Raw genomic sequence first — 23,552 nt, 5'->3', positions numbered from 1 at the left:
ACGGCCAAACTGAGGTAGTTAATCGAACACTTGGAAACATGTTGAGATGTCTGGTTCAGGGGCGGCCGAAGCAATGGGAACAGGCTCTCGGTCAAGCGGAGTTTGCCTACAATTCCATGTCCAACCGATCCATAGGGAAGTCACCTTTTTCAATTGTCTATACTAAAGCACCCAATCATTTATTTGACATTGCTATTCTCCCCAAATGTGCTAATGCGTCGGCAGCAGCCCTCACCGACAATTGTCAAGCAATTTTAGACGAAGTGCGTACGAAGCTTATCTCCTCCAATTCAAAATATAAGCAGGCTGCTGACACTCGTAGGCGATTCGTGGCATTCGAACCAGGGGAGCTCGTCATGATAAGGCTTCGCAAGGACCGTTTTCCTCCCGGGGCGATGTCCAAACTAAGTCCTCGCAAATTTGGTCCTGTGCCTATCCTCAAGCGTATAAATGACAACGCTTATACCGTCGATCTTCCAGATCATTTCCAGACATCTAAGACCTTCAATGTTGAAGACATCTTCCCGTATCATCCTCCAGATGGTAGCACCGAGCAAACCATTCAGGTGGAACCTGAAACTTCTACAATGGAGGGTACCTGATGTGGTACAGTATATGCTTATATTAGAGCGCCAATCCAGCAGCTTCAGGCCGTTACAAGGGACAGCTTTACTACACGTTCTAGTACCTTTTTTAGTTATGCTAAGTAGTATTACCTAGCCACTACTTACTACTATTATTAGCCTTAACAGCTTTTATTTCACAATTTCCACAACTTTTTATTCTACAGCTTATACTTATAGCCTGTAAGGAAGAAAGGAGAAAGCAATAGATACAAATTCAAGTTCCTGTTCCATTGCCTTTGTGCTCTTGTTCTTGTGCAGGTCTTCAGACTGTCTTCTCCGGCGACGAGCAGTGGAAGTTCGCATCAATAACTCTTTGAACAGTACTATTAAGAGAGACAAAATTAAATAATGCTCTACATCAGAATTTCGCACATAATGATCTTTCAGTAGGAGACACAAAGCATTGTTCGGCTTGCCACCCATGCATATACCAGATGGCAATGATGGAACGTACGCCATTCATCTTCTTTGCTTGCACAGGACAGGTGAGCTGCGCGTGGAGGATCGGACGCAGTCACTCCCCCTAAACCGCCCCAAATTGGGACAATTTCATCTCATTGAAATTATCACAATATGATAACTTTGATTGTGAATTAACAAATTCCAAAGTTATCTTCCAAGCGCAGCTTTGTCGTCTTCTCACTTCAGATTCCTATAAGAAGAAGAAAAAGTTTCAAGCGAAGTTTTTTCGTCCATCCGTCACCAATCCTTGGTTACAAAGTTTTTCCCCATCCCAAAGAAATTGATGGAGTCAGCCAACAATAACCTGAAGCAAGAAGCTCACGTTCTCATCTTCCCCTCCCCTGTACAAGGCCACATAAACACCATGCTCCGCTTAGCCTATGCACTATCCTTTTCCAGCGGCCTCCGCATCAGCTTCCTCAACACTGACCACAATCACCGCCTTCTCCGCTTCTCCTCCCCTTCCCAATACTCCCGTTTCTCTCTCCGCTCCAACTTCCGCTTTCTCTCCATACCGGACGGCCTACCCGATGGTAAACCTCGCTCAACGCTCTATCTGACTGAGCTCTTTGATTCGCTCAAAACCCGCTCTGTAGATTCTTTCCGCGCCCTGCTGCTCGCCGGTGGGAACCGAGACACCGACGGTTGGCCTCCTGTGACCTGCGTTATCGTTGATGGACAGATGCCCTATTTCATGGACGCTGCTCAGGAACTGGGGATCCCTGCGATTTTATTCCGAACTATAAATGCATATTCCCTTTGGGTTTATCTTCAGATCCCTCAGATGATGGAGGCCGACGAGCTCCCTTTTCCAGGTAACAGCAAATTAGTAGACTCCAAGTTCATTGTTTCTTCAATTTTCTTAATTAAGTTTAAAACTTCTCGAATTAAAAAAAAAATTACAATTTTTGGGTGCTTTTTGCAATTGAAAAAAATTGCAGCTGATGCAGACCTTGATGTACCCATAAAGAGCGTGCCGGCCATGGAAGGCTTTCTCCGGCGTCGAGACCTACCAAAAATGTGTCGAGGAGCAACAAAAGCTGATAACGAAAAGCTTCAGTTATTGGCCTGCAATTCCGCCAGCGCTACGCCGTCGAAAGGACTAATCCTCAACACGTCAAACTCTCTCGAAGCTCCCATCCTATCTAAAATCCGCTCCCTCTACCCCAACACCTACGCCATCGGCCCCCTCCACGCCCTCGTCGAATCCATCACCTCATCCTCTGTCTCTGCCAGTCTCTTGGCCGAGGACCGCTCGGCACTCAGCTGGTTGGATTCCCTGCCGGACCGCTCCGTCGTTTATGTCAGCTTCGGCAGCATAGCCCTGTTGATGGAAGAAGAGTTTATGGAATTCTGGAACGGACTCGTCAATAGTGGTCACCTTTTTTTGTGGGTGGTGAGGCCTGACTTGGTAGCCAATGCAACGGTGACGGTGAAGTTGGCGGAATTGGAGGAGAGAGTGAGAATTGTGGAGTGGGCGCCGCAGGAGGAGGTCATGCGCCACCGTGCGGTGGGGTGCTTCATTACGCACAGCGGGTGGAATTCGACGGTGGAGTGTATGGAGAGAGGGGTGCCGATGGTGTGTTTTCCGTGGTTGTGGGAACAGTTTGTTATTAGTAGGTTAGTTGGGGAGGTGTGGAAGGTGGGTTTAGATATGAAGGATATGTGTAGGAGGGATGTGGTGGAGAGTATGGTGAGGGCGGCGATGGAGGGGGAGAAGGCGGAGGAGCTCCGGCAAGTAGCGGCGGAAATGGCGGTGGAGATTGGGAGGAGTGTGGGGGAAGGTGGGGATTCCAGGTTGGACTACGAGAGATTGGTGAGGGATATTTTGTCGTTAAGCTTGAGTGCATCTGGTGAGTAGAGACGAGGGATCCGAAAAGTTTTCCAAGTGACGCGGTATTCTTTTGGAGTTTAGTGAATTATGACTTCTTCTATTAGTGTGCGAATTTGTCTTTTAATTTACTCATAATTTTAAAAAGATTTTCTAATTGGAGCTGTTTGATTGTCAGCATTTAAAAATTAAATGTATTTTACTATTTTATTTCCAATGTAATACATTTTGGAATATTTCAAATTAAGGGCATCTCCAACCTAAAACCTCATTTTCTAATGCAAAATACAACAAAACTTCAAAATGCGGTAATTCTGCTTCAATCGAACTTCATTTCGTAGGCTTCGTCATCTCGTAATCGTATATCTCCATTTCGCGAACAAATCCCGTTGACACATAAAAATTTAGCTGGTGAACAGTGCGACGCTCTGTTCACCTGCGATGAAATAGCAGCAAAATTGCCGCTCATTTGTGATGTGGCTTATCATGGTACTGGAGCACATCCCAACGCCATCATTCCATTTAACCTACAACCTCCACTCCCTCTCTGCAGCTTTTAGCATTATTACTTTTAGTTATTGCTTTTCGGCCATATGCCAAGTAGTGGCCAACTCAACTTTAATATTGCTATTTTCATATTTCGTTTTATTAGAGTATTACTTATGTACTAGTGGGGAGGAAGAGACGAGATAGAATTGAATACTGATATTTGAGCTTTATACCTATTCTCTTTCTGTTCTACCCTTCTCCATTTTACATCGAGAGGCCACTAATATAATAGCAACACAGAACACTCAGAAGAGTCTAATTTAATTTGCTTCTAAAGAAAGTCTTATGATTAGTGTATAGGCACCTAATGATGTATTCACCCTTCAGTTGTTAAGTGGAAAAGAACTTGTGAATTGCTTTCAAGTAGAATTTGCCTCTAAGTAAAGGCGAGAGGCCTAGCAAGCATAGAAACCTCCTCATTGGTAATGGTGAAGTTTTTTTTTTTTTTTTTTGTTTTTTTTTTTTTTTTTTTTTTTTAACTTTTTAATATTGAACTTAAACCATTACTTTGAGTACAAGGAAGCAAGACCTTATTTTCTAACATCGTGCGGGAAGGTAATATGTGTCTGGATAGATTTGTGGGATGCCGATTACTCTATCAGATGTAAACTTTAAGCTAAATGTTTATTTATTGCCTATTATATTTTGGGTGCTGGCTTCTAGCCGCCCTAGTTTATGTTTCTGCTTTTTCATTGTAATTTTGATTAATAGGGATCACCGGCTCATATGTTTTTTTTTAAGATTTTTTTTGTAGCTCTTATGAGCAGTAGGGAGCTGTTGGTCTCTTTATAGGGGTTGTACCATTTTTTGATTATTCATGTGTAAGATCGTGCATGGGTTAACCAATTAAAAAAAAAAGAAACAAGACCTTAATCATATCGCCATATGGCTTGGATAATGTTTCAGCTCACAAATAATCCGTAAATGTAACAAAAAATAGATAAATAGATGAACAAATTATTATTATTATTATTATTGATATATCATTAAAAACTTTATCTCATTGGACACAAATCTCGAGTCAAAATTATGTTTGAAACTTCCGAAATTAAATTTGGGATCATCTAAACTCCGATTTCAACAAACTTACAGTTCAGCTGAACATCTCGAAAATACGAACCCAATGACACCAAATTCGACTCAATCTGAGCCGAAATGGGTTCAAATCAAAGATCCAATGCACATTTAGAAAGTTTTAACAAAAAATTGGATGACCAAACAATTTCCAAAGGTGACATGCTTATATTTGAATCGATCGGCTCGACGAGACAAATCCAACAAGCTCAAGATCGTCAAATTCTAATATCATTAAGACGTTCAAATTACAAGTAAATGACTCATGATCAAAGGGATCAATATCATTGTTCATTCAAACCACTCTCAGCATACCCTTGATCTCTCTCATATTTAGGGGCTATGCCACTCTAAAAAAATTATAAATAGATCCCTCATTCCTTATCGAAGGGAGGAGGGAAGCAAATAGGAAGGATGGAAGCAAGGAAGAGAAGAAAGAGAGAAACTAGAGCTATCTTGTCATCAGACTCCTCCTCGACCACTGACTATCATCGGACTTTTCGCCCGGCTACCGACTGACGTCATACTTTTGCCTGAGCACCAACTAACGCCAGACTCCTCCTAGTTGTCCATTACGGTCCTTTTGATATCCATTGTCAAATAACGGTCTTCTGATTTCTGCGCCCGTCAACTATGACCCTTCCGACCTACGACTACGGCCCTTCCGACCTACGCCATCGGACTACGGTCTTTCGCACCACTGTCGCCTGCCGACTTTGGTCCTTTTGACCTCCGTCGCGACCTGAATATAGTTCTTTCAACCTTCGCCGTCAGAGAAGGGTCTTTCCGACTCCGTCTCACTCGCCGACTATTATCCATCACAAAGTGAAGTCCTTTTATCATTGTATGTACAATGGTTCTAAATCACCAATTTGATGTAGCAGTATTGTCAAAATGTCTCAGCAAACCATTCACCACTCTAACAGAACAATATAAATCTATTTTTGGATGAAGTTCATCCAAACTCAGTGATTCTAATGATAAAGATAATTAAGATGCTAATCTTTACAGAATAAAGAAATTATTTGATCCAGTCAACCTTGTCAAGGTCCGCCTCTATAAAGAATGGTTCCCTATTGGAACATTCTTCTAACCTCAGCCCAAAAAAATGTGTTCTTGTTCTCATGCCTATCAAGTATCACCCACCTAGTGAATCTAGCAGCATTTAGGCGATGCTAGAGCTTTTTAGGATGGAAGAAACCTGATGATTTTGCAATATATTTCTAGCTTCACTACTAATTTTTCAGTTTTATGTCCTTTTACAGTTTTTCTAGGTATTTTCGGCTTTTAATATTTAGTTAATTTCAGTAAGAATTAATCGAGAATATATATAATATATATGAAGATGAAAATATTTGAGAAATTTCATAGAAAAATACAATTCATTATTTTATTGCTTCCTATCTGCTTTGCTTTTGCTTGCTAGTTCCAAGACTTCCCGATCACCCCATTAATATGAGAATTTGTTTAAACAACTTTTTAGAAACTATTTGTTTACTTTTTTTAAAAAAAATATTGGTAGTAAAACATCATATGGAAATTCAGTTAAAAATTTATCTCGAACAATATCTGAGTAGACTAACAGTGAAACTCAACAATAAGGTAACTACTCGTAGAGATGAGAGAATATTACGTGCAGAGAACAGAGCTAGAGAATTATTCGATTTTATCTTTATAAATGTTGACCCCTAAAACAAGCCCATGAATCTTACTCTCTCGCCGAATAAGAAAAGCGAGCGGAGGCCGGGGCCGAATTTTCGGAGCCCACAATAAACAATAAAGTTCACAACTAAATTTTCACTACGCTTTTACAACTGACAAAATCGAACGATTTATTTTCTATATTCAATCTCTGCACGTTATAATTTCTCCATAGGAAGAGCGGATGTTTGGGAGGCAATTGGCCAATATACCAGGTGTCAATGATCAAACGTCGTTCATCTTCTTTGCTTGCACAGGAAAGGTGAGCTGCGTGTGGAGGATCGGACGCAGTCACTCCCCCTAAACCGCCCCAAATCGGTACACTTTTATCTTAAACAAAATTTTAAGTTATCTTCCAAGCGCAGCTTTGTCGTCTTCTCCCTTCAGATGCCCATAAAAGAAGAAAAAAAAAAAGTTTCAACTGTGGTTTATTCGTGGGAGTCGTCACCAATCGAAAGTTTTTCCCAATCCCAAAGAAATCGATGGAGTCAGCCAAAGATAACCTGAAGCAAGAAGCTCACCTTCTCATCTTCCCCTCCCCTCTACAAGGCCACATAAACACCATGCTACGCTTAGCTTATGCACTCTCCGTTGAGAGCGGCCTCCGCATCAGCTTCCTCAACACTGACCACAACCACCGCCTTCTCAGCTTCTCCTCCCCTTCCCAACACTCCCCTTTCTCTCTTCTCTCGAACTTCCGCTTCCTCTCCATACCAGACGGCCTACCCGATGACAATCCTCGCTCAACGTTCTATCTGACTGAGCTCCTTCAATCGCTCAAAACCCGCGCGGTGGATTCTTTCCGCGCGCTGCTGCTCGCCGGTGGGAACAGAGACACCGACGGTTGGCCGCCTGTGACCTGCGTTATCGTGGACGGACAACTTCCCCATTTCATGGACGCAGCTCAGGAACTGGGGATCCCTGCGATTTTATTCCGAACTATTAATGCATATTCCCTTTGGGTTTATCTCCAGATCCCTCAGATGATGGAGGCCGACGAGCTCCCTTTTCCAGGTAGCAGCAAATCAATAGACTCCAAGTTTATTGTTTCTTCTATTTTCTTAATTAGGTTTAAAGATTCTCAAATTAAAGAAAGAAAATTACAATTTTTGGGTGCTGTTTGAAGCATAAATCCATCTTCACCATCCTGTGCTGTAAAGTATAAACTAACGATTAAAAAAAAGAAAAAAATTGCAGCCGATGAAGACCTTGATGTACCCATAAAGAGCGTGCCGGCCATGGAAGGCTTTCTCCGGCGTCGAGACCTACCAAAAATGTGTCGAGGAGCAACTAAAGCTGATAACGAAAAGCTTCAGTTATTGGCCAGCAATTCCGCCAGCGCTACGCGGTCGAAAGGACTAATCCTCAACACGTCAAACTCTCTCGAAGCTCCCATCCTATCTAAAATCCGCTCCCTCTTCCCCAACACCTACGCCATCGGCCCCATCAACGCCCTAGTCGAATCCATCACCTCATCCTCTGTCTCTGCCAATCTCTTCGCCGAGGACCGCTCGGCACTCAGCTGGTTGGATTCCCAGCTGGACCGCTCCGTCGTTTATGTCAGCTTCGGCAGCATAGCCCTGATGATGGAAGAAGAGTTTATGGAGATCTGGAACGGACTCGTCAATAGTGGTCACCGCTTTTTGTGGGTGGTGAGGCCTGACTTGGTAGCCAATGCAACGGTGACGATCAAGTTGGCGGAATTGGAGGAGAGAGTAAGAATTGTGGAGTGGGCGCCGCAGGAGGAGGTCCTGAGGCACCGTGCGGTGGGGTGTTTTATTACGCACTGCGGGTGGAATTCGACGGTGGAGGGTATGGCGGCAGGGGTGCCGATGGTGTGTTTTCCGTGGTTGTGGGATCAGTTTGTTATTAGTAGGTTAGTTGGGGAGGTTTGGAAGGTGGGGTTAGATATGAAGGATATGTGTAGGAGGGATGTGGTGGAGAGTATGGTGAGGGCGGCGATGGAGGGGGAGAAGGCGGAGGAGCTCCGGCAGGCAGCGGCGGAAATGGCGGTGGAGATTGGGAGGAACGTGGGGGAAGGTGGGGATTCCAGGTTGGACTTCGAGAGATTGGCGAGGGATATTTTGTCGTTAAGCTTGAGTGCATATGGTGAGGAGAGACGAGGGATCTGAGAAGTTTTTCAAGTGACGCGGCGGTCTTTGTGGAGGTTATTGAATTGTGACTTCTTCTATTAGCGTGCGAATTTGTCTTTTTAAAATTTAAATGTATTTTACTATTTTATTTCCAATGTAATACATTTTGGAATATTTTGAATCAAGGAAGAAGTTTCAAATAAAATAAATTTTATAATTTACAAAAATACCTAGTGCATGATGTGGTGAATCTTTTGTTTATTTATTTTTTAATATTGAACTTTAACCTTATTCCGAGTGCCACATTGACTTGCATACTGTTTCAGCTTTTATATAATTGTAAATGTAAAAAAAAAGTAGATAAATAGATGAACAAATTATTATTATTATTATTATTGTAACTCAAATCGGCTCGAGCTGAATTTGTTAATGACCTCGACTTTGGGCCTAAGCTCAAGCTTATTTTTTAATCGATTAGGAGTTTGAGCTCAAGTAGCAGGCACAAGAGCAGGCAACACTGTAACATAGGAGGCAGGTTTCTACAAATTGGTTACTAGCTTTCTAGTTAGGATTTTTCTGTGCCATTTTTTTTCTCTTTTTTGCATGTTCCAAGACCTTTTTTTTTATTCATGTAATACTTGTCCTACAAATTTTAGAATCGGTTGTTAATTAGCTTTCCAATTTGAATTTTTCTATGTCGTTGTTCCCTCTTTTGTAGTTTAGGTGGCTATTTTTCTATATATTTTTTCATGCAATCTCCTACTTACTAAACCTAGCTAATGTTTAAATTAATGAGTGATCAAGTTTGAGCTCAATCCGATAGATTTTCCAATTTTTCAGAAAAATGCTATGTCGTTTCGCACTCTTCGCTAGGGCTTTGGCCTTGCTTCCTCCGTCGCATTTCTGCGTTGCTGGGCTGCTCGCCTCGGTGGCGCCGGTCATCACTACATTTTACAGGAAATTTCCTTTCTTTTCTGATTTTGCTTTTGGTTTGCTGATTTTTTTCCCTTCCGGCGTGTGCCGGAATGGCACCTAAGCTTTGCGACCCTGGTTTTTAGGGTGTTCGTCTTCTTCACGTTCTTTTTTTGGATGTCCTTATGGGTACCTCTTCAATCACTGATTCTCTTGAGCTTAGAGCATCCTCCTTTCGTGGCTTGCATTCCCTTTGGATCTCGGACCAGGAAATAGAGGCTTTAGCTGTGCCTTTTCAGTTATTGTTAGTTGATTTTTTTTCCTTCTAAACGACCCTCTCTTGATACCGTTAATATATTTTTTTTCAACCTCAATCTGAATGGGGAGGTTTCATTTACCCTGTTGGATTCGTGGCACATTCTTATCAAGCTGGTAAATGACCTTGATTACTGTAGGATCTTCTGTCATATATCATATTTGGTTTATAATTGCTATATGAAGCTTACTAAGTGATCGCCTCTTGTCAATGTCAGTGTTGAGTCGCTGGTTATCCCGATTTGGGTATCCTTTCTGCAATTGCGCCCTCCCCTCTTTTCCCCCCACATTATTCACGGTTTGGCCCCTCTCTTTGGCAAACCTTTGAAAATAGACTCTGCTACGTCTATTGGATCCAGGACGTCCTTAGCTTGTGTTTTAGTGGAGCTGGATATCACAAAATCTTCTGCCGATAAGGTGTGGTTAGGCTATGAGAAGTTCAGTTATGTCCAACAAGTGGTTATGTATGATTTCCCTTTTTTTGGTGCTTCTTGTAAAAGTATTGGACATGCGATTGGGAATTATCATCTTCCTTTGGTTAATTTGCCTAATTCTGACAGGATACCTAACAAGATTTCTGATAATTCTGCTTTAATTCCTCCTCCCCCCTCCCCTCTTCCCCCATTGTGTCGTTCCCTGCACTGGGGGATTCTGCAAATGCTGTGGTTATTGTCCCTTTAAATTAGGCCCTACTATGAATAGCGATGAGAATGCTGTGATTTTTGAGGGGGTTAATCCTGTTAATTCCAATTCTAATTTAGTCCAGTTGGACTCTGTTGTAGTTTTGGAGGGGGTGGTTCCTGTTTCCCAAGTCTCGCAATTATGTTTGAGAGAGCTTGGTGTTTTGTGGTTTGAATTCTAAACCTGCTTTATCTTGTGCGGAAAATGTGTCTGCCCCTTGCGGTTTGACTGTGGAAGATGTGCATTGTGTGAGCATTAAGTTTTGGTTCACCTATTTCTCCTAGTCAGAAATTGATTGATTGTGTGGAATCATCTTCACTGGTTATCGAGAATCCGGATGTTGTTTCTTCTTCTGTTAACCTAGCGTCGAATATGCAGGATCATGATCAATCGGCTTTAACTCCTAATGATGGTTTTGAGGGCAATGTTAATTTTGTTAATATCCCTATTTCAGTTACGTCTAATGTTGAAATGAAAGCTCATATGACTAAGTATGGGAAAAACTCTGTTTTGCTTCAAACTGATTGGTTGATTTTGAAGGATTTCATTTCTTCTCCTTTTCGCGGGGAGGAAAAGTATTTTCAAGATTTTGAGGAGGAAATAATTGAATACTATATCGATAGTGATTTTCCTAAGCTGGGTGGAAAGAAACATAAAAGCAAAGGCAAGAAGAAATAGGGTGTGCTATTTGGTTTTTACTTTTTCGTCGGTGGTTTTAGAATGTGGCTGGACGATGATGAGGAGGCCCCTTGCTTCCCTGCTGGCTGGGCTGGTTGGCAACCTGGGTGCCTCATTTGTTGCTTGGTGGACTCTGAATTGTGTTCGATAACTGACACCTAAGGATGGTCTGTGTTTGGCTGCGAGGTTGGTGTAGGGGGCATCCATTCCTGAGTCCTTATTCGCCGCTTCTCCTTCTTTTTCTGATTTTATGATTCTTACTGTTTTGTACCTCGAGCTGTTGATCGATTGTCGTTGTTGTAACCCTCTTTCTTTATTGAATAAATTTTGTGTTAAAAAAAAAGGGTTTGAGCTCAAGCCGACTATCGCATATATGAGCCGTATGAGAAATTAAAAAATTATAATGGCACTTTACCTTGATTTTTTATCACAAAATAATGATATGGTGTGCATCTAACAATAACAAAGCCAACTAATAATAATGGTCCAATGATGACTGCCATTAGTCACCTCTAAATTCTACTTTCATTATCTTATATCAATTCAAATATACTCTGTTGTAGATTGTGACCAACTCTTGCGTGCCATGAGAAGGTGGGAGCACGACCGGAAGCGAGAGCAGTGTGATTACGGCTGGTAGGTGCCGTTAGATGGTAGAGACCATGGCTCTTGTGTCCCAGAAGTAGAAGACGATTGTCCTGGAGATCCTTCACAGTAAATTCGTTAGCATTAAAAGAAACCGAAACATTATTATCCTCTGTTAATTTAGCAACGGATAAGAGATTGTGTGAAATAGAGGGGACATGAAAGATTTTTCGTAAATGGAGTTTACGGTGAGGGTCTGGCAGCGGAAGTATCCCTTGACCCGAATGTTGGATTGGGATCGAACTTCCGTTTGCAACAGACACTGAATCCATACCGTTGTAGAGCGACGGATTGTGAAGATTGGTGAGATCAGATGTGAGATGAGTGGAAACTCCTGAGTCGACAATCCATTCGTTCGTAGGAGAAGGCTGTTGTGGTTGTTGCTGAACGGTTAATGCCCTGGGTTGGTCGGAGGCGCATAGGTGAGGTTACACCTATGCCAACAATTTATTGCGGAGTGACCTTGCTTACCGCAGATTTGGCACATTGGCCTGTTGGAAGGAGTTCTTGGAGCAGACGAATTGTCGCTTGGAGTCTGCTGGCGTGGGAACGGAAATTTCCCTCTGTTCTTGGAGTTCTTGGAGCGATAGTTTGTGTTTCTGCCAGCGAAAAGAGCTGAAGTGTCCGATTGTTGGAGTTCTTGACTTTACTGATGATAAAGATTGATCTCTTCGCTGCAGAGAAGGGAATAGAGATCGTCTAAACTGATCGGTTGAAGTGAGGTTCTAATAGCAGTTTTGAATGAGTTGTATATGGCCGGTAGGCCATTTAAGATGTAAAGCACAATGTCCTCCGTGTCCACCGTCGAACCGGCCGCTGCAATGCTGTCTACTATCTTCTTGACATGATCGAGATATTGTGCCATTGTTCGGTCTTTTAATTGGATCTGGTGTAGCTCATTTTTCAGCTGTATGACCCTCGAGTGGTTTGTTGGTTGTAGTCTGCGTTCAAGTGTTTGCTAGACTTCTCGTGCTGATTGAAGATTCAGTACATAAGGGAGAATAGAGGCGGAGAGGGTGGAGAAGATCGCTGAGACAAGATTTCTATCTATCAACTTCCAGCGAGCGTACTCAGCGCGGTGTCATCTTCTTGAGGACCGGTTTCAGAGCCCAACAGATGTTCTTCGTAACCATTCGCCGAAATGTGTTGAAGCAGTTGTAGCCTCCAAATCGAATAGTTTTCGGTTGTGAGTTGAGTAGGAACCAGATTTTTGATGTTGGAAATCAAGAACTTAAGTTGAGTGGGAATGCAGGTTTCTTTGTCCGTAGATGTAGTCTGGGAAATGCTTCAGCGAGAGAGGGCAGAGTCGGCGTCGGCCATTGTTGCAGGAGTGAAGGAAGAGAAGACGAAGGGAAAAGAGAAATCAAGATCCCATCGGAAAGAAGACGCTGTGGAGCTTTGACAGCTCTGATACCATGAAAGATTTGAAACAAGAAGGAGAATGCAGTTGGAAGAATGGGAAATAAGCCTTACATTAATTGAGAGTTTTAGGTCCTATAAATAGAGACCAGTACAAGTGAAAACAGAAATTACAGAAATAATATGTTTTACATAACAGGTGCTGTAATAACCTGTGAGTCATAACTGGTTACTTAACAGATCACAATGCCATAAACACATTGGTTGTGATTGATTAAAGCATCAACATTTGCTATCTATAAATTACGACAAAGAATAACAACTTCCCATTATTTTTACATTTTTATACAAAGAAGCTTCTCTCTTTGAAAGGGATATTTCCATCCATGAATAAATCATAAAAAAAAAAATCGATGAAAGTTTCATTATTGTTGGCATTATTAATGAGCACAACAGAGCACTGAACACTTTCTTATTAAACCATCGAATGCTTAATACGCACATACAAAGACCACATGCACTTCATTTGTCAAGAAGAGCAGCAACAGCAAGGGAAACACGTGCCACACTGGTATAATAATCATCATCCTTAGTAAGCGGAGACTGAATATTTCCATCAGTGAAGCAATCCTCGCACGTGTCAGCTGCGTCAAAAGACGCACTCAGTTCAGTCCGAGCGTCACTAATTCTTCCCAACTCAATAGCTTTGCCAGCATCTCTAATCTCGCTCACTGCATCATCATAGTTCTCTTTGCAAGTGCTCAAACACTTCTTCTTGTACGTGTTGCCAGGCTCTCTCTTAATCAAATTGTTTATATTGCCAAGAACATGTTGAGCATTCTGTATGGTGAAGCCAATCGATATTATTGCTAGACCTTTCAGATCTGCTTTGTGGCTCCCAGGCGAGGAGTTGAAGAGATACACGCAGAAGCTATAATCAAGCTGAGGATCCCCCGCCGCTACCTGCTTGCATGTGTCGTAGACTATATCGCCGGCGGCGGCGGCGAACATTGTTGATGGAGGAAGGTTGGTTTGGATGAGTAAGGGAAGAAAGAGGAGGAAGAAGAAAAGGTTCTGATTCATCATTGAAGGAAGCAGGTGGAGGAGCTCTTATGAATAGGACTGGTTAGGGTTATGGTTGAAAAGGCTTGAATTTATAGGGAATTTTTAATTATAATTATATATATAGAAAAATATTTAAAAAGTATATTACTATAATTATAAATAGGAGACTTTCCTACTTTAATCGAGTAGTTCATTGCATGCAACAGAGGAAATTTATCCAGCGATGGTTTCTTTATTTTCATTGATGTACTGATAGCCAAAATATAGCATTAATGGCTAAATTAAAGATATAAATGCTTTTAATAAATAAACATGAAGGAAAAAAAAAGGAAATAATATTATCAAAATTAGGTTAATAATTAGTTTTATTTGCTAAAAAAGGAATTTTTAGATAAATATATGGTGTGTGTGCGTTACAAAGTTGGTTGCATTGATTGATATCCATCGATGGATCGCTTCGTTTATTTATTAGTGTTTGCAATTATTTCAGACAATTACTGAAATTTAGGGTTTTGAAATCCAAATTTAAATAATGGCGAATTAAATATATGGATTAGTCAAAAAATCAATTAATGGTGTATAAATTAGGGTAAGAATCAGATGTATTTGCCTTGTATTGATTAAACGACGATATGAAAATTTATCAAAAGAAATTTTTTTTCTTTGTAACGTATGAACATTAGTTAATTTCAATATAATTGTTTTCTTTTTCCTATGGACTAGTAATGTGTGTTTGTGTGTGCATATTTGATTCATTATTAAAAAAAAAAAACGTCTATAAAGCACAAATCTCAATGTATTAATTAAGATGGAAGTTATCGGAATCAAATTAAGAACAATCTAAACTCTAATTTTAGAAAATTTATAGATGAATTAAACATTACGACGAGGCGGATCCAAAGACGCTAAAAAAGATCTAATCTGAGTCCAAATGAGGTTGAAGTAGGCATTCTTAGTGAAGTCCTAAACTTTATGACGCTAATTGAAGGAGAAATCTACCTTAAAATATCATAGGCTTATGTTAAAACAATGTTCAAGACGAGAAGAATCCAATGAGCCTCATATCACATAATTTTGAGGCCATTAATGTGCTTAAATGCTGAATGAATGATATAGAATTGAGAGAATACCATGATCCGTCTGAAGAGAAGCTTTGATATTTTCGCATAATAAAGAAAATTTTATTCTAAAAACTACCACATTCTTCAAATGAAATCGGGTTGGAGGTTTCAATCTTGATTTGAAATTAAAGAGAGCTTGAAGGTCTCAAGAACACTAAAGCTCCCTCCTAATGTTTGATGCCAATGATCATCATTAACAACCACCACTGCCCACCATCATTGTTTTACTACTATCTTCCGATCATTGTCTCCGATTACACTGTTACCTGGCTATAATTTTCCAACAACATTTCCATGCTACTATCTTCCGATCTCTACCGCTCAACTATAGTTTTTGGACTAGATTAATCACCTAACAATGATGTTCTAATCCTTGTTGCTCAACTATGGTCTTTCAACCATAATCGACTAGTTGTGATATTCTTGACCTCCTTCACTTGATTATAGTCTCTTAATCATCATCACTTAACTATAGTTTCTTGAACAATGTCACCCAACTAGAATTTCCAGACCCTCATCACCTAACTACTCCATCACCTACCTGCGTCATCATCTACCATCACAAATAAAATTAATGCACGTTATCACTTAAAGGGTTGATACTTGCCATTGACACAAATATTGATTCCTATAAACTTTATCACTTGCCATCATTATCAACATTAATGCACACCATCAGCATAAATACTACTTTTTTTCCTGGCTATTAGTAATAGCATGCAACATCGACAAATGCCAATGTTTGCTATGTCATCCATTGACACCAATAACTTCAATGGATGCCATCACCAGTAAAGCTGTTGCATGCTATCGATACCAACACTAACGCTTAATTTCAATATTAGCTTTAAATTAGACTCTTTGTATTTGGTCTCTTTTAACAACTGAATGAACCATAAAATGATTTCGTGAAAACAACTACTCTAACATTTCAAGGCTCCTCTAGCTATTATCATAGAATCCTTCATAGATAGTTTATTTCCACTACATTGTATCATGGTCTATCCCCATTAAGAAGAACAATATCATTTTTAATATATGACATGTACTAGTAGAATTATTTCAATGAGACTAAACCCCATAGTTTTCCCCTTTTTTTAAATTTTACACAAAAATTTTTTTAGTATCTAACAATATTCTGTAGTCTTTGTGTGCTGGATTACCATACAAAATCGAGATGTTAATCTCTCTCACTCTAAAATTGCAAATATTCCATCCTACGACAATATATATTATTTGTTAAAAAAATTGGGACGACGAGAGATCAGATTTATCACAAAAATAGCACACACACATAAAAAGATAAAGATGAATAACATCACATGTAAATAACACAAGTTTTATGTAAGAACTTGAATATAGAAAACAAATAAGGCTTGGCCGAGTTAAAAGTAGTCCACTAGCTTGAATTTGATGTTATAATTAGTTTATCTTGGGGCCGAACTGACCTCTCTTTTGAGGGTAGGCAAAATAGTATTGTGAAATGTATTATAATTTATATATGAAATAGAAACTAATTTTTTTCTTAGAATTTGAGCAACTGCATTTATTGAAGGCGGACAAAATAGTTAAAATGATTATTTTTTTATGAAAGAAAAGTTTCAGGCTGGACAATTACCCATCCTTAGCTCTTCCAGATTCCTCCCTTGAGTCCACCCATCCCAAAACTAAAGAATGAGGCATTACTATGCAAACATTTAGAGCATACAAAATTTTATCCTACCAAATTGGCAATGGTTAGATGATATTGATGAGAGACAATATCCATTGATTTGCTGTACAAGTGGCGGGTAATGAAGTGCATCGAAGGCTTAACAATGCCGATCAAAGAGCATCTAACGATATAGATCAACAGGCGTCATTGCTGGTTTATGACAAAATTTTTGTTATAAGAATTCAAAATATAAAAAAAGTTAGAAAAGTTAGGGTTTATAATTATATTTTTTATGGTGGCAATATGATTTTTATCTATAATTACTTTGAAATATTTCTCTCTCACATTAATAACATGCTTACTAGATTGTCACCTAACCTAATTATTAAGTGATTGAACAATATTGCACATAAGCCAACCAATTGAGGGATCATTAATTCAATTATAGATTTAAAGTACTAATTTAAAAAAAAATCATAAATATTCCTTATGTATTTTTCAAATTTCCAAATTTATTTGGTTTTGGTAATTAAAATTGAATCAAATATTAGTTGTTTTAAGTTAATCAATTTGCACTAATAACTACTTTTAAATATTTGTTTTATAGCTACCTCTTCTTGCTTGCTTGTGTTGCCACTTGTTTTGCTTTTGATGGTTCCCTTTTGTTTTGTTTTCTCTTCTTTATTTAAGTAGGTACAGCGGGATCGAGAGATCAGGGGGAGAGTTTCGGGGAGGCAAATCAAGAACTGTGCAAACCTGAGTGTGAGAAAGGTTGGGGCCGCAAGTGAGAGAGTGGGCATATGGAGCGAGAGAGATTGGGAGTAAGATTTGCAAACGAGCTTCAAGGGAAAGAGGAAAATTTCTTGGAAAACCTTTTGTCTCTATGTCTTTTAATTTTGGTGGTTTGTGAGGACATATTTGTAAAATTGAAATATCATGTTCTTCTATGCAATTTGAACTATTTATTTGAATGTCTTCGTTTCAATTCATTTGGAGAAGATCAAGTGTCAGTTGGATCAGATAAGAAATAACAGTTTTTACATGTTTTACATATTTAATTAAATTTTACAAATATCTTAATTATAATTAATTATGCATAAGTGTTTTATAGTTAGATCTTACTTAATGAATTAGAATCTAAATTGATTTTATTGAATTTATTGAGTTCTTTACTTACCAAATTATACATAATAATTTACACATTTTATTTATATTTTTGGAGTCACTTTCGAGTGACCCCATCAGGGCCCCAATGAGGGAAATTATATTGCTCATTAATTAATGAGCAAAGTCGCTAATGAATTAGCTTGTCTAGCTCATAGACTCATACATTTTGCTCACCTTGCTCAAAATTAGGAAAGGAATAGATGAGATTAGTGGCATATACAAGATCCTTTATGATAAAGGTTATGTTTGGGACGGCTTTCTTACTGTTTCTTAAAGTAGTTTTTATTACAAAATTAAAATTTTTTACTAAATAATTGCTTTAAGAAACCATAAAAAAGTCATCCTAGATGAAGTGAAAGAAGAGTTGGAAAAGCCATGATGGGATTTGAAGTGATAATAAGATCTCACTTACAAAATGGTATCAATGAACCGATCTTGTGTGAAGGAGAAAATAGAAAAAGTGAGGAAGTAGGCATTTTTTATATTGTTTAAATGTTGTGTTATAAGAGTAAATCTGAAAATTTTGTGTTAAGGAAGAAGAGAAACTAGAGTTTTTTACCACCGAACTCCTCGACCAGTACTGTTGGAGTTCCGCCTGGCCACCGACTATCACTGGACTTCCTCCGACCACCGACTGTTGCCGGACTTCCGCCCGACCACCGATTATCGTTGGACTTCCACCCGGTTTCCAATTCTTATTGGACTTACACCCGACAATGATCTTTTCGACCTTCATCACCTTAATATGGTCTTTCCAACCTTCCCTGCTCGCCTACTACGGTCCTTCCAACTGTCATCGCCCCCGCCGACTATGGTCCTTCCGACCTCCGTCGCCTGACAACAGTCTTTTCGACCTCCGTCGCCTGCTAGCTATGGTCCATCCAACCACCGTCACCAGAGTACAATTTTTCCGACATCCGTCACCATCCATCTATGGTCTTGATTAAACAAACATATATTTTCTGATTCTTCCAATTTCCACCATGAAATACACTATGTAGGATGTATATTTGATACATCAAACCAAGGCCTTCCCCCAAAGAAGGGCCTCATTAGTAATTGATTGCAAACTCTAATGGATTCATTCAAATTGGGTCTGGGCCCGTAATTTTTCCTCCTTTTCAGGAGTTTTCACGTAAAAAACTTTGGTTTCTCTTATGAATGCTACATCCTTTCTTTTATCATATTGTGTGCTGGATCTTTGTACAAAACTAAGACGTTAAACTTTAAACTTCTTTACTGCCGCAAATATTCCAGCCTTCCAGGACGCAACAAAATAGATTGGTTGATAGTTTTCATTCCAACTAAAAGCTTCATTTCGGAAGCACACACTAACCCTTGTCATGATAATTTTTGTCAATAAGTTTTCATTTGGGACGATTTTTTTACTGTTTTCTAAACAACATTTTAGTATAAAAATATTTTGAATTAGAAAATTTAATACTAAAAATTTACTTTAAAAAATACTAAGAAAGCCAGCTCAAACAAAGCCTAATTGCTTAGCCTCCACCTTTTAATAAGAAATTGTCTACTCCAGTAGTCTCTTAAAGAGTAGTGAATAGCTACAACTAAGTGCTCTGAGTGTAACAAACACAATAAGATTTGTGTGTATTAGCACTTGATGGGTTAATAGAGAGTTTTCACTCAAATTGAAAGCCTCAGCTTACTAGCGCTAACCCCTTTGAAATACTAAAATTTACTTAATTTGTAGAAGATATCTGTTTGTTTATAAAAGTATTTGTGGGCCTGGTAAGGGCCGGTGCGTCTGGCTTGATTGTTTTGCGCTAGATCTGAGCCCATTCGACAGAACGAAGAAATGAAATAGCTCTGATTAAGATAACAGTTATGGATGCACATGCAACGGCAATTTAATTTATTTGTTTTCTTTGTAGTTTGGGTATATTTTTTTTTTTTGGAACGAGGGTATCTACCCGCTGCCACCTCCGTAAAAGAGGTGCTTGCGGAGTAACTAATCTCTCGGCGGTCCTAACAGCAATCAACCCCACAGGTGCTGGAACACGTATATATTTATTTTCTCCCAACTTAAGGAGTCGCGCCGTTTGAGAGAGAAATCTAACGTGGGTTGGGAGGCTCTCAACCATACTCATCCACCAACCCAGCTAATCCCGGTGGGATGGGTACGTGCTTGTATTTGACGATTATCAAATTCGGCATCTTTTAATGACATTTAATTTATTTGATATCTTTGAATATGCAATGCTTTGTACTATGATGTAATGTTTAAGAGAGAGAAAAAAAAAGCTAAATTCTTTGGGGAAGTCATGAGGTTTGCTCCTTTTGAGTGTAAATGAAGTATTCTTAAGATGGGTGGGCCCAAGTGCTTTGCACCAATTAATGATTGTGATCATGAGAAATCTTTGCAGAAGTCCAAAAGATCAAATCAAACATAAGTTGTATTTATTAAATAAAAACGTTTCAAGACATGAAAAGATTTCACTTTCGGCTGATAAAAAAAAAAGCAGGATTTGTATAAGTAACAAAACTTTCATTGTTGTTGTTAGCTTTCTTGAATCAACTCCAATTATTCTCACTTTATACTTAAAGGCAAGGTTGTGAAAATCAGAACGGAAAAACAAACTAAAAGAATGACATGTTCAAGATTCGATGGTTCAAGTAGGTCCGTAATCGCTTATATTTATTATCCTTTCCTTCATGTTTAGATAAAAAGCTATGCAAAGCAAATAATCTTCTTATTTTCTTATCAACAGAGACCTACCATATACTCTAAAGTATGTTGTCAATTCAAACCACTAAAGAAAATTATTATTCTATTTGCTACCTTTCTATTATCCCATGCTATCATTTTATTAGTACCATGACAATAAAATTATCATTCTCATGACTTTAAGAAAAAAGATTACACATCTCCACAATTTGTATGTAAAAAATGATCGACTCAAATCAATTATGATTATCATTTATCTCGACATAATTTCATCGGTCGATTCTCAAATCATCACCGTTGTCATTCAAATATATATGCATCGTGACGAAAGCCTAAGAAACAGTCGTATATCGTTTATTCATTCGGACTTTTAAAATATATTAAGACATACCCTCCCTTTAAGACTCATTAAACATAATTTACATCATATAATAATATGGCACAACTTGTTAATTAAAACCTTTGACTTCCACAACTCAGTTGCTAATTAATGTGATGGACCAAATCAATAATCTCATGTGATTAATGCGTGTGAAGGACCATTTCTATTTATATATTTAGCTGATGCACTCTACTAATTCTCATTCCATTTGGCAATGTTGGTTGGCATTTAAGGACCCCATGCCAATTAGACTTGGCATCATTTCCTCCTAAATCTCTTGACCATTTCATTGGATCTTAAAAAAACAAAGCAGATGACCAGACCAGATCGACCACTATTCTCAGTGATTAGGTTCATTAATTATTATATCTCTAGTTATTATCTTCTAATAAGACTAGTTCTCCAGATTACTTCAGTCTTATCCATATATTGTTTTTGGAGGTTAAGCCATTTTAACTTTGGGATTGGTTTTCTTAGGCCATTATTAATTATGATAATTGAAATATTTTTTTTTTCTAGGTCACAATGGATTAGATCATAAACTATTATTTAGTTATTGATGAACTTGATTTATTTAAACATTTGTGGTTACCATAGTATAGTCGATGATTATCTCATTTTGTTCGTTGTCTTGAAGTGACTTGGTAGCGGAAGAAGTTGAGTCAAAATGAATAGAATAGTAATTGTTACATAATTATGTTTGTAAGTATTATTAGAATCAGTAGGATTTAATAAAAAAAAAACATATTAGTTGCGTGAATATCAAAAGAATTTTGTTTTATGTTGGAATTTTAGCAACGGGAGGGATAATATAACTATGTAGGATTATAAACCCTACAAATAAAGATAAGTTGAATGTAACATATATAATAGAAAAAAAAACATATATAATAGGCGTATGATTTCTTATATGATAAAATCATGAACGTAAAAAAATAATAATAAGAGTCCTAGTTTTGCTTGTCTAAGTTGATGATTGCAAATATTACCTTAATTTTCTCTTAACTAAAGAAAAGCTTTAATATAATGCAAATGTAGGTTTTTAATTGTTCTCTTAGTAATCTTATGGTAGGAGGGAGAATGAGTGGTTAAGATAGAGACTGAACGACAAGAAGATGAGTAAAAGATGTAGCTCATGGTTGCTAGGTATCGAATATCAAACATTGGTCTACGAGGTGTTGGAAGATATATGGTATAGAACTCATACATTGGATGATGACCAGCATGGGCGGAGGGAGGGGGGAGATAAAATCTAAGTTGGAAACTTCAAAAATTAAATCGGAGACCATTTGAACCCTAATTTCACCAAACTTACAATCAAACTGTACGTCTCGAAAATGCAAATCCAACGACACCAAATTTGACTCAATCTGAACCCAAATTACTCCAAATCAAAGACTCGAAGCATATTTGGAAGGTTTAAACCATAATTTGGATTACCAAATAGTTTCCAAACATGACATGCTTATAGTCGAATTGAGCAGTTAGACGAGACAAATCCAACGAGCCCAATATCGCCGAATTATGATATCACTAAGACATTTAAATTCCCAATAAATAGTCCACAATCAAGAGATTTAACATTGGCCGTCCATTCAAATCACTCACAATTTAATTTCCTATTCATTTAAATTTTTTTTTCTTGGTTGATATTAGCTTAATCCTGTATTGATTTGATCTTAAAGAGATTTTATGATTTGTTTTTATACAATGAGATTTTTAATTTCACATGTTTAGTTAATATATTGAACTCATTCTAGCTGTGATAAATTGATTTGATGATTGGAAGTCATTTTGTGAAGGAAAAAAATAAACTAATTCACTATTAAAGTTTTATTATTTTTTAAAATTGACTATATTGATCCCAAGTCCGGATGTAAAAAGTTGAAGGAAAATTAAAAAAAAAAAATAGACCCTCCTAAATACATTTTCTGACTCCGCCACTGATGACCAGTAGTCAACTAGTTTGTTCTTATATAATATAATAGAATATAAAAAAATTAGGTTTGAATATTTTGATCCCACATTTTAAAATATATAAGATAATATAAAATATATTGCATCAAAGTTGAAGGAAAATTAAAAAAAAAAAATAGACCCTCCTAAATACATTTTCTGACTCCGCCACTGATGACCAGTAGTCAACTAGTTTGTTCTTATATAATATAATAGAATATAAAAAAATTAGGTTTGAATATTTTGATCCCACATTTTCATATATATAAGATAATATAAAATATATTGCATCAAAATAATCTGATTCAAAAATAGATCATCAATTTTTTTGATTGATCAGCTTAGTCTACCCCTTTACTTTTCTAATATACAATTAATATCATAAATGTGAAAACTTATATAACTTCATTTTTTTAAATTTGTAAATAGTTAATAACCCTAAATAATTTATACAAACTATTTTTATATATTAAAATTTTATATTATACTAATCTTAAATTATATTAAATAATTATCATATATATTCTGATATAACTTTATTATAATATTCTAACACAACTTTACCTTTTAATAAAAAAAAAAAAAAAAAAACTTT

The 23,552-nt window shown here is 37.9% G+C and overlaps 3 protein-coding genes across 3 annotated transcripts; 2 read left to right on the top strand and 1 right to left on the bottom strand.

The window, feature by feature from the left end:
- The first annotated feature begins 1,342 nt into the window (after window positions 1–1,342).
- Window positions 1,343–3,173, top strand: LOC110099252 (7-deoxyloganetic acid glucosyltransferase-like). The gene is made up of 2 exons (XM_020826338.2): window positions 1,343–1,903; window positions 2,030–3,173. The coding sequence occupies exons 1-2, from the start codon at window positions 1,372–1,374 to the stop codon at window positions 2,947–2,949; spliced, it is 1,452 nt and encodes a 483-aa protein (XP_020681997.1). The 5' UTR covers window positions 1,343–1,371; the 3' UTR covers window positions 2,950–3,173.
- Window positions 3,174–6,400: 3,227 nt separating this feature from the next.
- On the top strand, window positions 6,401–8,620 carry LOC110099251 (7-deoxyloganetic acid glucosyltransferase-like). Its single transcript, XM_020826337.2, has 2 exons — window positions 6,401–7,257; window positions 7,441–8,620. Exons 1-2 carry the CDS (start codon window positions 6,726–6,728, stop codon window positions 8,373–8,375), a joined length of 1,467 nt encoding a protein of 488 aa, XP_020681996.1. The 5' UTR covers window positions 6,401–6,725; the 3' UTR covers window positions 8,376–8,620.
- A 4,828-nt stretch (window positions 8,621–13,448) lies between these two features.
- LOC110099250 (putative invertase inhibitor) lies at window positions 13,449–13,937 on the bottom strand. Its single transcript, XM_020826335.2, has one exon. It carries the CDS (start codon window positions 13,935–13,937, stop codon window positions 13,449–13,451), a length of 489 nt encoding a protein of 162 aa, XP_020681994.2.
- Between the last annotated feature and the right edge of the window lie 9,615 nt (window positions 13,938–23,552).

Source organism: Dendrobium catenatum, unplaced genomic scaffold, assembly GCF_001605985.2.
Source record: "Dendrobium catenatum unplaced genomic scaffold, ASM160598v2 fragScaff_scaffold_71, whole genome shotgun sequence".
In the NCBI taxonomy this organism is placed as follows: domain Eukaryota; kingdom Viridiplantae; phylum Streptophyta; class Magnoliopsida; order Asparagales; family Orchidaceae; genus Dendrobium; species Dendrobium catenatum.
The sequence above is the reverse complement of the archived record's forward strand: the minus strand, read 5'-3'. Positions and strand labels throughout refer to the sequence as shown.